This window comes from Miscanthus floridulus, chromosome 13 (genome assembly GCF_019320115.1).
Source record: "Miscanthus floridulus cultivar M001 chromosome 13, ASM1932011v1, whole genome shotgun sequence".
In the NCBI taxonomy this organism is placed as follows: domain Eukaryota; kingdom Viridiplantae; phylum Streptophyta; class Magnoliopsida; order Poales; family Poaceae; genus Miscanthus; species Miscanthus floridulus.
In genome coordinates this window covers 40,363,619-40,375,882 of record NC_089592.1, presented here as the reverse complement: position 1 = coordinate 40,375,882, position 12,264 = coordinate 40,363,619, and the positions used below count along the sequence as shown (strand labels likewise).

The window sequence follows — 12,264 nt, the reverse complement described above, 5'->3', positions numbered from 1 at the left end:
GAGGAGTTTAATAACATACAACAACATTATTATCACATATTTTTACTATAAGGTTTTTTGAGGATTAAAGCTATTTGATTTTTTGATTGATTTTAAGACTGGTTACGATCAAGAGGAGTGTTGAAAAAGCAAAACGGACCAATACGAGAAGGGTGATCCTATCTCCACGGATACTACTCACGGATTGGTGACGTACTGACTAGGATTAATTTTTAACTATAGATCTAATACTACGATTATTGTTTATCCTTGTGAATTTGTCATTGTGAAGCACCGACTTTCCGAGCAGATGCCATCACGTCCATTGGCATGCTATATGTAAAAGCGGATCAATCAAACAAAAATGAAAAAAAAAACAGTTCAATCATTCATTACCTTGTTCGTTCTCTTTAGCCTTTACGTTGAAATAAAATTAGGTACCTAATTTAAGCTCATGGGACCTTTCACTTTAGCGGATGAGTCATATCTGTACTGGTCGATATACATTTTCCTTATCATATATACAGACAACTATAACAATAACAATAAAAAAAACTGCCCTAACGTTCTACGAGATGGATCACACGAGCACACCCCACCGAACGAGCACATTTTGAGCACGTATTCTATCACACGACTACCAATAGTACAGAGAGCACATCTTTACGCATCCTATCACACGACTACTTACTAATAATACAGAGAGCACATCTTTGAGTATGCATCCTACCCACGACTATCAATAATACACATTTTTGTGGTGTTTGTTTGGATACATTCCAATCCACCAAATCCATATGACAAGTTGTTTGGCTGCGCTCGGTTACCACAGTCCATGTGTTTTGAAGTGTGAAGATTAGTTCATTTTCCACTTCAATGTACCTCAATACATGTGAATTGAGCTAGATACGTGTGCACCCAAACAAGACAGGTCGAGAGGAATTGGTGTGCAAAAGAAGCCCTTAATGCATATCATGGGCCCCAGGAAATCAGAACAAGTGTAGCAAGGACTGCATCAGCATATATAACAAACACTATACATACATCTGTGCTTCTCGGGAAAAATCTCATAAACATGGCCACTTCCATTGCTCACTCTGACAGTCTCTTTTCAGTTGCCAACTAGAGTGTCGAAGTCCTAAGCTCCCCATGTGGCAGCAAGAAGGATCCCTAGAGGTAACCATTTCAGAGTGTCCCTTCAACCTTTTTCTTGATTTCGAGGGCAGCTTGGACGACGTTCCCTCTTGTAATAATCCCAACCTTACAGGACGAAGTTGTCTCAGGGCAACAGAACCAAAGGAAAAGAAGGACAAAGGAATCGCAACAGTGTCCTCACCAATTTGCCTGAGCTATCAACTACTGGAAGCCTGCGATATTTGGTCACAAGGAGTAACCTGAAGAATAAAGTACAACCACTTTTAGAGGATAATATTGAAGATGTCCAGGAGAAAACAAAGGAGAAGTAGAAGCCGTGTTCCAAACATACCTTGCAGCATCTTCAAGGTTAGTTGTTTCACGCACCACAAGAGGCGCTGAGGTCATAACATCACCAATAACCTTCCCATTGGTTTTGCTCAAGAGCCTTTGTATCTCACGAAATGTCTACAGAAGTAGGCAAGAAGTGAAAACAAGAAAAGGACAAGTTGATATGGCAAAATTTAAAATTCAGTAAAGTGAGAAGTTCTGGGGAAACGTCAACTTCGCATCAGCTACCAAATAGTGATAGAAATAATCATGTGTGTTCAGGTTAACCTAGTGTCTTAGGTTCATTGCTATCAGTGCTGGCTAGATTTCAGCTTGTAATTAAAGACATTAATGGGCAGATCATGAATCATTCACTGCATTAGTTAGTTAAGGAGGATATCATGGGCCCTGTATCAGCTATACACTGAGAGAGAGAGAACGATGAGGGCTGGTGTGGCCCAGTGTTATCTAGTCATCCGATTAATCGCGATTAGTCGTCCTGGTCGCTCCCCTGTACTTATCAGAGCGACCAGAAACCTTGTCATCTGATTAATCATCGACTAGTCGCGATTAATTGTCTGATTAGGTGTTCTGGACGACTAGATAGGCAACAGGGAAGTGGGCTGCATCAGCTCACAGGCCTACCTATGTTTGCTCCCTCACCCCTTCACACCTGTCCATACTCCAGCATCAGCCGCCAGTTTGTGGTGCGAAGACTACAGCAGCAACAGCCACTGCTGCCGTTCTGCAGCTCCTATCTTCCTCTCCTCCCTTCTGGTTCGCAGCTGTCATGCCTCCTCCTGCCCCCTCCCTTCCTTGCTGCAGCCATAGGCACGATTGCCCAGAAGATTCTTGCGTGTGCATAGGCCACAGGCACAACCAACTAACCAGAAATATAGTCTTGATGCTTGATTTCTACTATATAAGTATATAGTATATGGTATGTATACCTTGCATATATGTCCTGCTACAGGACGATTATATAGATGACTAGACCGATCAGAGGTCGATTAATCGTCCTGGTCGTCGACTAATCGTCCTGGTTGGTACCAAGGCGACTAGCAACGACTAGCTGATTTAATAACATTGTTGTGACCAGTAAGTGAATCGCCTCCCCCCTCCCCGCCTCCAGTGCCGACGGATTCCGTCGCTCGTCCTCCGCGCCCCGCCCCGCACGGCGGCGGCAGGGCGCGGGTAGCGAGGCCGGCGGTCCACGCGCGTAGCGCGCCTGGTTGTGTGGGGCGGTGCCGACACAGGGGCTGATGCGGAGGCCCCTGTACATCTCGTCGGATCTTGGTGGCACCCGGGCGGGGCCTGTGGAGCGAGACATCGAGGTCCGCTAGCACTCTTAACCCCATCGCCCGTCGCCTCCCTCTGGCCGCCGTCGTCCATCCCCACTGCGCCCCTCTGAGCTCCCCCTCCCGCCCCCGCCGTGTTCCCGTTCTGAGCGGAGCACATCTCTTCGTTGATGGCACGCACGCCGCTCCCACCAGGTGCCCTTCTCGAGCTGGAACAGGACCCTGCGCTGAAGGACCTAGTGAAGGATTGGGATTGCTCTCCTGGTAAGAGGTTCCAAGCTGAAGTCTTTCATAATTTCTCTTTAGTTCACCACACTTCCTCTTCGCCGGATGGCTCCTTCTTCTTGCTAGTGGTTTTCCGCAGATATCTTTTTCGGTTGACTGAAGACTCAGTAGCCATGGCTCTTCACTGCTGTCTTGGAGGCACTCCTGCTGGGTTTCGTGTGACCTTTCTGAAAGAGCGCCATTTTCGTTTCTCTGTTGCTTCCAAATATGTGGGTTTGTTTGTCCGAGCTCTTAGGAGAATCACAACAGACCATTTTGATGTATACTTTCATTTGTGGCGTGATGGAGGTGCTGACTGGCTACGTGAATGGAGAAGATGGGAGAAGGAAGAAGATAGTTGGACAACAAAGATCAGTAGAAAAAAACAAGTGTAAGCTGTCTGGTAAGAAGGTCTCCTTCAGCAAAAAGTTAGTACTGGACTCTCCAGTGAGCAAATCTCGTCCCAAAGAACTTTCTTCAGTAATCAAAGTTGGAGATTTATTTTGCCCAGTCCCAGTTCTGACTTCCTCTCCAGTGTTTTTTGGCCTCCCCTCAACTCCATTGGGGAGTGAGAGATCCACTGTTTTTTGCCTCCATCACGTTCAAGGCTCGGATTCTAAGTTTGGAGACGTCCCTGGCAGCTCTGGTAGCTCTGATGACCCCTCTGTTATTGCTGATACTATTCCAAGCAACCAAGTTCAAAGTGTTCGAGGTATTCAAGCTGATCGAGCTATCCATAATACTCAGCCTGTTCATGGTGTTCATCATCAGCAAAGAGATCGTTCGACTGTCCTAGTCAGTGATGTTTCTCAAACTCTCAAAAGTGATCTCGGCATTAGCAGTCATAACTGCAAAGTTACCAAAGCTCCACAGCCAAGACAGGATAATGACAAGCATCTCCCCCAAGGTGATCGATTTAACTTCTCTCTCAACACTAATGTTAGGCTCTGCTTTCGTTGCTTAAGCCCGAATCATTTAGTTAGGGAGTGCAGTGGAGAAATTAGGTGCATACATTGCTTTTCCTATGGCCACCGTGCCCGATTTTGTGTCAAACGAAAACTCGACCTCCAGCATAAATGGGCCGCCAAGCCCAACAAGCTCACATCCGGGACAGTTTGCGTTGAAGATGGAATCGATAAGTCTCCCCCCATCCAATGGTCTATAGGGCCCAATGCAACGAGTGCCCCTTTGCCTTCCCCTGTCTCACAAACTGTGACCCTCTGTATTCCCACCCAGCCGGTGGAACCTGCTCACAGTGGCAACCCACACCCTTTTGAGGGTTCAGTGGTCCCTGAAGAAGATGAGAATATTATCCAGATGACTGATCAGCTCATGGAACAGCTAATTGAAAACAATCAGAATCAAGAGGCCATGGAGGAAGACCAGGGATAGGCAGTTCTGGGTGTTGCAGCCTCATCCTCAGCTGCTGCAACTCTCCTTCAGCCTAGACAGAGTGCTGTTAGAGAAGTCAACATTGATAACCAGATGACAGTGCAGGACTCCCTGATGATCAACCAAGTTAAAGCTGCCCAAAATCATTTGCAGGCCAACGTGAACCTCAATTGGACAGCAGCAGTGCTTATCAGGATCAATAACTGCAATATCAGTTTGTCAGAAAGCCAAGCAGACATTGAACAAAGAGAGGCTATCACAAAATTCCTTGCTGATGGGCTGAGGCAGTTAATGGCCAATTACGGCAATGCTAACTCCAGAGTAATGGGAAGTCTTGCCATCAAAAGTTCTCTCGTAAAAATTGACCTTGCTGCCCTAGGGATCACATCCCTCAATATTGTCGTCAACATTCCAGACCAGAACAATATGGATGGCCCCTCTTTTGGCTCCAAACTGATCCTTCATGAGCCACTAGTAGCTCAGCCTGAGCCATACCTGCTGGTGCCACCTGCTATCGCCATGAACAAGCCCGCACAAATCACTAAGGTGTATTACAGAAGAAGGTTCAAAAACAAGGGTGGTAGCTATGAAAAGCAAGCTGTGCTGGTGGACCATTTCTCAGAGGGCGTACCCAGTGCAGAGAGCTCCCGCTCTATGCGGGGTCTGGGGAAGGGTGTCACTGGTAAGCCTTACCCTCGCCTATGCAATGCAAGGAGACCGCGACTCGAACCCGGGACCTTCCGGTCACAGGCGGTAAGACTCTACCGCTTCCTCAGAGAATATTGGAAATATCTTTGGAAATAACCAGTCAACCACTGAAACCCTGGCAGACAGCTCAAACAAGGGTGAAAATTCTAGGAGACAGAAGAGAAAGATCTGTTCAAGCAAAGGCGAAAATTCTAAGTCACAGAAGAGAGAGAGCAGTACTCCTACCTCCACCATAAAGCTTAGAAGGAGCCCAAGATTCATAGAAAAGCTTGATGGACACAAACCTGCTGTCATTCCCACTGGAAAAACACATACCAGAAACAAGAACAAAGGCAAAAAGGTCAAGCCCCAGACTGATCTGCTAGGCAACATCTTGCTTTCACCTACTTGCCATGCTTTTGAATTCCCTAGCCTCTCAACTATTGTCAAGCATTCTGATATGGGTACTATTTTCCCCCAAATTCCTGTCACTGAAATACAGAAGTTAGCTGTTATGGTGGGCCAAGTGTACCAGAGGAGGCAACGCGCCAACAGTGGCTAGGGGGCGGCTTCAGTTGGATTGGATCAGCTTTAGTCGGTTAGATCACAAGAGCTTTGCATGGAGTTTGTTGCAAGTCTGTTAGCTGCATGTTTAGTTTGTTATGCATGTTTAGTTTGTTATCCCTAAATTAGTGGCATGCTTGTAATCCGCCTATAAGGCAAACCAATTGATCAATGAAGAGTAAACCTGGGATTGAGACTCACCGTCTCCCTTGGGTGCCCAGCCATAGCACTGTTCACCGTCTCCTCTTTGTCACTCAGAGTCCAGGCGCCGGCCACAGCGCCGCCTGTCCGCCGCCGAGGATTCAAGCCATACAGGCCTCTCCAAGGTGGACGCCGTACAGGCCTCTCCAAGGTGGACGCCTCTCCAAGTCGGCCAAGACGGCGTCGTGATGGACCGCTCCAAGGTGGACGCCGTACAGGCCTGGCCGCAACCGCGCTCTGTCCGGGGCTTGCGCGGGATCCTGGGCTTGGCCGGATACTACCGGCGTTTTATTTAGAACTACGGCGCCATCGCCGGTCCACTCACCCAACTGCTCAAGCGGGACGCGTTCCAATGGTCCACGGCCGCAGAGGCGGCGTTCGCGGCCTTGAAGGCCGCCCTGTCCGGTGCTCCTGTCCTGCATCTCCCCGACTTCAGCAAAGAGTTCGTGGTGGACTGTGATGCATCCGGGTCGGGCTTTGGTGCGGTACTTCACCAGGGCGCAGGGCCACTCGCCTTCTTCAGTCGACCGTTCGTGGCCCGGCACCTCAAGGTGGCCGCATATGAGCGCGAGCTCATCGGCCTCGTTCAAGCGGTGCGGCATTGGCGTCCCTATCTGTGGGGGCGCGCGTTCGTCGTCCGCACCGACCACTACGCCCTCAAATATATGCTGGATCAGCGGTTGTCAACCATTCCACAACACCAATGGATTAGCAAACTGTTTGGTTTTGATTTCAGGGTCGAGTACCACCCCGGGCGACAGAACACGGTCGCCGACGCGCTGTCCATGACCTGTGACGGCGACACCTCTCTCCTGGCGACTATGTCTATGCCCACGTTCGCCCTCTACGACGACCTACGCCAGGAGCTCGCCCAGGATGCGGAGCTGCGGGCACACCGGGACGCCGTCGCGGCAGGCACTCACGGCGGGGACTGGAGTGTCCGTGACGGCCTCATCATCTACGATGGTCGCGTCTTCGTGCCTCCCGCGTCAGCTGTACTTCCTGACATCTTGCAGCTCGCCCACACCACGGGCCACGAGGGCGTCCAGAAAACGCTGCAACGCCTCCGCTCCACCTTCTACCTTGACCACGACCGCCCCACCGTCAGCGACCTCGTCCGCACCTGCTCCACCTGCCAACGGAACAAGACGGAGGCACTGCACCCCACGGGGCTTCTCCAGCCGTTGCCGGTGCCGTCCCGCGTATGGGCGGACATCGCGATGGACTTCATTGAGGCACTGCCCAAGGTGCATGGCAAGAGCGTCCTTCTTACGGTGGTGGACAGATTCTCCAAGTTCGCCCACTTCATCCCGTTGGGGCACCCGTACACGGCAACGTCAGTGGCTCGAGCATTCTTCCACGAGATCGTCCGGCTACATGGGTTTCCTGACTCCATAGTCAGTGACCGCGATCCGGTGTTCACCGGTCACGTTTGGCGTGACCTGTTCCGCCGCGCCGGCGTCCAGTTGCGGCTGAGCACCGCATTCCACCCCAAACGGACGGACAATCGGAGGCTGTCAATAAGACCATCGCCATGTACCTCCGGTGCATCACCGGCGATCGCCCGCGGGACTGGCTTGACTGGCTTCCGTGGGCGGAGTACTGCTACAACACTTCCTTCCATTCGGCGCTCCGCACGACGCCGTTCAAAGTCGTCTATGGCAGGGACCCCCCGGAACTGCTACCCTATGCGCCGACCTCGGCTAACATGGACACCGTCGACGCTCTGCTCTCCAGCCGTGACGAGTTACTGCAGGAGGTGCGCGCTCGCCTCCTCCAGGCACAGGAGTATGCTCGTCGCCACTACGACGCCCATCATCGACAATTGGAGTTCGCGGTGGGGGATTGGGTGCTCCTTCGCCTGCTGCACCGGCCCACCAAATCCCTGGTCCCCGGCCACCACGGCAAATTGGCCCTCAAGTACGCGGGGCCCTACCAGGTGTTAGAACGCATCGGACCGGTGGCCTATCGCCTGCGTCTTCCGGACGGCGCCAGGATACACGACGTCTTCCATGTCGGCGTCCTAAAGCCGTTCCGCGGCGCTCCGCCGGCTACTCTCCCGGCTCTACCTCCTCTCCAACATGGCAGGCCACTACAACAGCCAGAACGGGTCCTACGTTCCAGCCTTCGGCGCGGTGAGTGGCAGATCCTCGTCTAGTGGGCCAACATGCCGGCGTCCGAGGCAACTTGGGAATCTGTCGAGGCGTTCAGGGCAGCCAACCCCTCGTTCTAGCTCGAGGACGAGCTGTTTGCCGAGGTGGGGAGAGATGTTATGGTGGGCCAAGTGTACCAGAGGAGGCAACGCGCCAACAGTGGCTAGGGGGCGGCTTCAGTTGGATTGGATCAGCTTCAGTCGGTTAGATCACAGGAGCTTTGCATGGAGTTTGTTGCAAGTCTGTTAGCTGCATGTTTAGTTTGTTATGCATGTTTAGTTTGTTATCCCTAAATTAGTGGCATGCTTGTAATCCGCCTATAAGGCAAACCATTTGATTAATGAAGAGTAAACCTGGGATTGAGACTCACCGTCTCCCTTGGGTGCCCAGCCGTAGCACTGTTCACCGTCTCCTCTTTGTCGCTCAGAGTCCAGGCGCCGGCCACAGCGCCGCCTGTCCGCCGCCGAGGATTCAAGTCATGGCCAGCAACCGCCCACTCTTACCCCCTGCGCAGCCGTAACATTAGCCACTGAAACCTGCTGCATTTCTCCTTCGGAGGTGACAGTCGAGCTCCTCCTTGACTCCAGGCTTGAAGATGAAGGAGGAGGACTCCACGCCTTTTCTTAGTTCCCTTTGGGCTAAGAATTTTTTTGTTGTGCAAGAACCTGCTCCTATGAGTAACATCGCCAACAACAATAGCCTGGACAACTGTCCAACAAGAAGCTGGAATATCCTAAACTGGAACATTAGAGGAATCAACTCAGAAGACAAATGTACTGCTGTTAAAGAAAAGATTGATGAAAGTGCTTGTGCAATCTTCTGTATCCAAGAAACTAAAAGGGATCACTTCGACCACTCCTTCCTCAAAAAGTTGGCCCCCAAGCGCTTCAATTAATATGCCTTTTCGCCCTCTAATGGGAATTCTGGAGGCATACTCCTGGGGTGGAACACTTCCATCTTTAATGGTGAAATCATTGAGATCAACAAATTCTCCATCTCGGTCAACTTCTCCTCCACCCACAATGGTCACAATTGGACCTTAACCACGGTTTATGGTCCCTGCCAAGGGCCTGAAAGAGATGAATTTGTTCACTGGCTCAACAATATGCACATTGATGATGAGGCCAACTGGATGTTGGTGGGTGATTTCAACTTCTACAGATCCCTCTCTGATAGGAATAAAAGTGGGGGAAATATGAATGATATTATGATCTTCAATGAGGTCATCAACAATTTGGATCTTCTGGAAATTCCCCTCAAAGGTAGAAAACACATGGAGCAATATGCAGAATGACCCCCTCCTGGAGCAATTAGATTGGGTTTTCACATCTGCTAATTGGATTTCTGACTACCCAAGCACTCTCCTTCTTCCAATGTCCAGGCCAACTTCAGATCACATCCCTTGCATGATTCAAATTGGCACCACCATCCCAAAAGCCCAAATTTTCAGATTTGAAAATTATTGGGTTGATCACCCTGGATTCATGGATCTTGTAAAAACAGTGTGGGCTACAAATGTCAGTGCCTTGAACAGTGACACCAGAATCACAATAAAGTTCAAGCTTCTCAGGGCTGCCCTTAAAAAATGGAGCAGAAAACTATCAAACCTTAACAGGCTTCTCAAAATTTGCAATGACACTCGAGAAATCTTAGATGCCCTTGAGGAACAAAGGTCACTTTTTATACAAGAGAGCAACTTTAGAAAGATCTTAAAAGCCTACATACTCAGATTACTCAACTATAAGAAAGAATATTGGAAGAAGAGGTATACTGTGAGATGGACTAAATTAGGAGATGAGGGAACAAAGTTTTTTCATGCTGCAACTACTGAAAGATATAGAATAAACACCATCACCAGTCTAATTACTGATGATGGCCACTCTATTTCAGAACATAATGAAAAAGCAGCCCTGCTTCTTGAAGACTTTAGAAAGAGAATGGGCTACTCATCTAACCCAACAATGCAGTACAACCTCACTCAACTGGCTCAAACAAGGGAAGATTTGGATTCTCTTTCAAGGCCCTTCTCCATCACTGATATAGACAATGTCATCAAACAGATGCCATCTGACAAAGCCCCAGGACAATGGATTCTTCCTGAAAAAATGCTGGGACATAATAAAAGAGGATATCTACACTCTTTGCTTTGACTTCTTCAATGGCACTTTGAACCTGGAAGCCATTAACAACTCATACATCACACTGGTCCCCAAAGTGCATAATCCCACAAGTGTTAATGATTTCAGGCCCATCTCACTACTGAATGGTACCCTCAAAATTATCACAAAGCTCATGCCAAATAGGCTTCAGGCAGAAATAAACCCTTGATACACACCAATCAGTATGGTTTCATAAAAAACAGGACAATACAAGATTGCCTGGCCTGGGCCTATGAATACATCTACCAATGTCAACATTCCAAAAGAGAAATTATCATCCTGAAACTGGACTTCACAAAAGCTTTTGATACAATTGAACATAACACAATACTTTTGATGATGAAGCACTTGGGCTTTTCTGAGCAATGGATTGATTGGATAGACAGAATTCTTGCTTCTGGTTCTTCCGCCATTCTGCTCAATGGTGTCCCAGGCAACCATTTTCACTGTCGCAGAGGGGTTAGACAAGGTGATCCTTTGTCCCCACTTCTATTTGTGCTTGCTGCTGACCTTCTCCAATGAATCATCAATAAAGCATATCATCAAGGTCTCTTTGAGCTGCCAATACCTTCTTATGAGTTGGATCAATTCCCAATTGTACAATACGCAGATGACACACTATTAATTTTGAGAGCTTCACAGAGAAAGTTGTTCACGTTAAAAGGGTTGCTGGAATCCTTTGCTCAATCAACTGGACTACGAGTTAATTACAAGAAATCTTGCCTTGTCCCACTAAACCTCTCTTTGGAAAAGGCTCAGCTCTTAGCTGGAGTCTTTTGGCTGTAAGCTGGAATCCTTGCCATTCACCTGCCTGGGATTGCCGTTGGGCACCACAAAGCCCCGGTTAGAACACGTAGATCTATTATGAGTAAAACAGAAAGGAAGCTCAATTCCACCTCAAACTTCCTGACACATGCAGGAAGGCTTCAATTGGTTAATTCTGTCCTCTCTTCATTGCCCACCTTTGCCATGTGCACTTTACAAGTTCCAGCAGCAGTACTTGATTACATTGATAGAGCAAGACGCCACTGTCTTTGGAGAGGATCTGAATCCAATGCCAAAATGAAGCCCTTAGTAGCCTGGAAAAAGTGCTCAAAGCCCAAAAACAAAGGAGGGCTGGGAATCATCAATCTCAGAACCCAAAATAAAGCTCTCCTTCTCAAGCATGTCAACAAGTTCTACAACAAAAAAGACATCCCATGGGTCAAATTGATTTGGAATGCTCACTATCCACAGGACCAAGTCCCCCATGCAACTACTGATAGAGGATCCTTTTGGTGGAGAGATGTACTTAAACTTTGTGACCTCTTCAGGGGAATTGCTGAATGCAAAATTGGTGACGGCTCCACGGTCCTCTTTTGGTCTGACCTTTGGAATGATAATATTTTGCAAACCAGGTTCCCACGACTTTTCTCCTTTGCAAGGCACAAAAATATTTCTGTAGCCAAGTTTCTGGCAAACAATACCCTGGAGGCTCAATTCTACCTCCCCCACTCTGAGCAAGCCTTTCAAGAGTTCCAGAGTCTACAAGATTTCATCCAAACTCTACAAGTCAATCAAATTTCAAAAGACTCTTGGCACTACATATGGGAAAGCAGAGTGTATTCTTCCTCAAAATTTTATAACTTTCCTTATAAGAATATACAGCCACCAGCTCCCTTCCTCTGGATTTGGAATTCCAAATGTTGCAACAAGCTCAGAGTCTTTTCATGGCTGCTCTTCATGGACAGATTGAACACAAGAAATATTTTGAAAAGAAAAAAGCAAAAGCTTGAAGGAAATAACTATAACTGTGTCCTCTGCAGTAACAACATTGAAGAAACTGCTTTCCATCTTTTCTTCAGCTGTCCCTTTAGCCAAACTTTTTGGCAGCACCTTGGAATTAATTGGGATTTCACAAGAGAATTTTTCGAGATGATGCAGCAGGCTAAAACTCAATCTCGGAATCCCTTTTTCTTGGAGTTCTTCATCATTGCGGGGTTGGCCTTCTTTTATCTCTTGGAAGAGCTCCTTCTGTGAAAAAGCTAGGCTTCAAGCTCATAGGTTCAATGTTGTAAAACATCTAGAGTTCCTTTCCTATATAGTCCCCCTAGCCTAGTTCTT

General features: G+C 48.3%; 1 protein-coding gene across 1 annotated transcript in view; it reads right to left on the bottom strand.

Annotated features, from left to right (window-relative positions):
* Positions 1–673: 673 nt before the first annotated feature.
* LOC136501692 (CBS domain-containing protein CBSX1, chloroplastic-like) overlaps positions 674–12,264 on the bottom strand; it is a 32,383-nt gene continuing 20,792 nt past the window's right edge. Inside the window, exons 6-8 of the mRNA XM_066497216.1 lie at positions 1,466–1,581; positions 1,316–1,373; positions 674–1,239 (exon numbers count right to left, since the gene is read on the bottom strand). Of these exons, the coding sequence (XP_066353313.1) occupies positions 1,165–1,239; positions 1,316–1,373; positions 1,466–1,581 (249 nt within the window). The 3' untranslated portion in view covers positions 674–1,164. The remainder of the gene's footprint in view (positions 1,240–1,315; positions 1,374–1,465; positions 1,582–12,264) is intronic.